This window comes from Anguilla rostrata, chromosome 11, assembly GCF_018555375.3.
Source record: "Anguilla rostrata isolate EN2019 chromosome 11, ASM1855537v3, whole genome shotgun sequence".
Classification (NCBI taxonomy): domain Eukaryota; kingdom Metazoa; phylum Chordata; class Actinopteri; order Anguilliformes; family Anguillidae; genus Anguilla; species Anguilla rostrata.
Window position 1 is genome coordinate 233,970 of NC_057943.1, and position 2,500 is coordinate 236,469.

The 2,500-nt window shown below is 42.2% G+C and overlaps 1 protein-coding gene across 3 annotated transcripts in view; it reads left to right on the plus strand.

The window, feature by feature from the left end:
• The window catches only part of LOC135235123 (IQ motif and SEC7 domain-containing protein 1-like), a 27,850-nt gene that overhangs the window by 17,545 nt on the left and 7,805 nt on the right, over nt 1–2,500 (plus strand). For all 3 annotated transcript variants that reach the window (XM_064300328.1, XM_064300327.1, XM_064300326.1), the window contains exons 5-6: nt 714–836; nt 2,402–2,500. The exon at nt 2,402–2,500 is cut by the window's right edge and continues 68 nt beyond it. In XM_064300328.1, coding sequence (XP_064156398.1) covers nt 714–836; nt 2,402–2,500 — 222 coding nt within the window. The remainder of the gene's footprint in view (nt 1–713; nt 837–2,401) is intronic.

Genomic DNA, 2,500 nt, shown 5'->3' on the forward strand with positions numbered 1-2,500 from the left:
GCCCCTCTCTCTCTATACCACTCTCTTTGTGCCCCTCTCTCTCTATACCACTCTCTCTGTACCCCTCTCTCTCTGTGCCCCTCACTCTCTGTACCCCCCTCTCTCTGTGCCCCTCTCTCCCTATCCCTCTCTCTTGGCTGCTGATGTCGGACATGCTTCATTAACAGTGACTTTGTGGTATAGTAGTTTGTACTGGCTGCCTCTGTGATACCTGCAAAGCATCACTTTTTCTCTAATGAGTCAGCATCTCTCTGCTGGGCGTATCTATGTTAGCCTTGACTGTGCTGCGTGCTTTTGGCAGATGTGTGACTGCTCTATATGTTTGGCAGCTGTGTGACTGTGCTCTATATGTTTGGCAGCTGTGTGACTGTGTTGTATGTGTTTGGCAGCTGTGAGACTGTGCTGTATATGTTTGGCAGCTCTGTGACTGTGCTGTATGTGTTTGGCAGCTGTGTGACTGCTCTATATGTTTGGAAGCTGTGTGACTGTGCTGTATGTGTTTGGCAGCTGTGTGACTGCTCTATATGTTTGGAAGCTGTGTGACTGTGCTGTATATGTTTGGCAGCTCTGTGACTGTGCTGTATGTGTTTGGCAGCTGTGTGACTGCTCTATATGTTTGGAAGCTGTGTGACTGTGCTGTATATGTTTGGCAGCTGTGTGACTGTGCTGTATATGTTTGGCAGCTGTGTGACTGTGCTGTATATGTTTGGCAGCTGTGTGGTGGATCAGATGGATTTCTCTGTGATGGAGCTGGATGAGGCTTTGAGGAAGTTCCAGTCCCAGATCAAGGTTCAGGGAGAAGCACAGAAAGTGGAGAGACTCATAGAAGCTTTCAGGTATGGGAAACTATATAAACCTATTACACCACACAATTTTTTACCATCACCTATTAGACCACACACTACCATACCATCACCTATTACACCACACACTACTATACATCACCTATTACACCACACACTAACATACCATCACCACTTATACCACACACTAACATCCCATCACCTATTATACCAAACACTTCTATACCATCAGCTATCCACTGATCCTACTGCATTCCAGGGTCTGTATACATTGTTGCAGTTTGTTTCTCATAGCTTCGCTAGTATGGTTAAAGGGCTTCGGTCTGTAGGCTTCATTAAGGGTCACTATTACCATTCAATCTGCCACAAAACCACAAAAAGCACAAAAACCAGAACCAGGAGAAATTGTGGAAATGGCAAAAAACAGGGAAAGCCCTGGAACTGCCAGAATAAAGGCAAAAATCATGGCATCAGTATCACCCGAGACCCCAGCCTTAATTATAAAAGCATATACTATTATATCATAATCTTATTATAAACACAAGACTATACAATCATATTCTATAAACACATACACTATACCATGATTTTTCATAAACAAATATATTACTATTCCATCATCTTTTATAAACACACATGCTGCTTTACCATCATATATTATAAATACACGCAACTGTACCATAGTCTGTTATACTGCATGCGCTATTATGTAATCACTGATTATGCTCCATGCTGTACCATAGTCTGTTATACTGCATGCGCTATTATGTAATCACTGATTATACTCCACGCTGTACCATAGTCTGTTATACTGCATGCGCTATTATGTAATCACTGATTATACTCCACGCTGTACCATAGTCTGTTATACTGCATGCGCTATTATATAATCGCTGATTATGCTCCATGCTGTACCATAGTCTGTTATACTGCATGCGCTATTATATAATCGCTGATTATACTCCACGCTGTACCATAGTCTGTTATACTGCATGCGCTATTATATAATCGCTGATTATACTCCACGCTGTACATGTCTGTATCTGCATACTGCATGACCCTATTATAACGCTGATTATACTCCACGCTGTCCATAGTCTGTTATTGCTGCTTTATATAATTGCTGATTATACTCCACGCTGTACCATAGTCTGTTATACTGCATGCGCTATTATATAATCACTGATTATGCTCCACGCTGTACCATAGTCTGTTATACTGCATGCGCTATTATATAATCGCTGATTATGCTCCACGCTGTACCATAGTCTGTTATACTGCATGCGCTATTATGTAATCACTGATTATGCTCCATGCTGTACCATAGTCTGTTATACTGCATGCGCTCTTATATAATCACTGATTATACTCTACGCTGTAATGTGCCATCTCTATTATACCACTTATTAACACCCATTTATACTGAAACGTTTGTGCCATGAGTTGGATTATTTTCTCTGTTGATGGCACACAGATGTGGCCATGCTAGTTATTTCCTCTGGCTGTACAGTGATGTAATTTCCTCTGGCTGTACGGTGATGTCATTTCCTCTAGCTGTATGGTGATGTCATGTCCTCTTCTCTGTGCTCTGCTCCTAGCCAGCGCTATTGCATGTGTAACCCAGGAGTTGTTCGACAGTTCAGAAACCCCGACACTATCTTCATCCTGGCCTTCGCCATCATCCTCCTCAACACTGA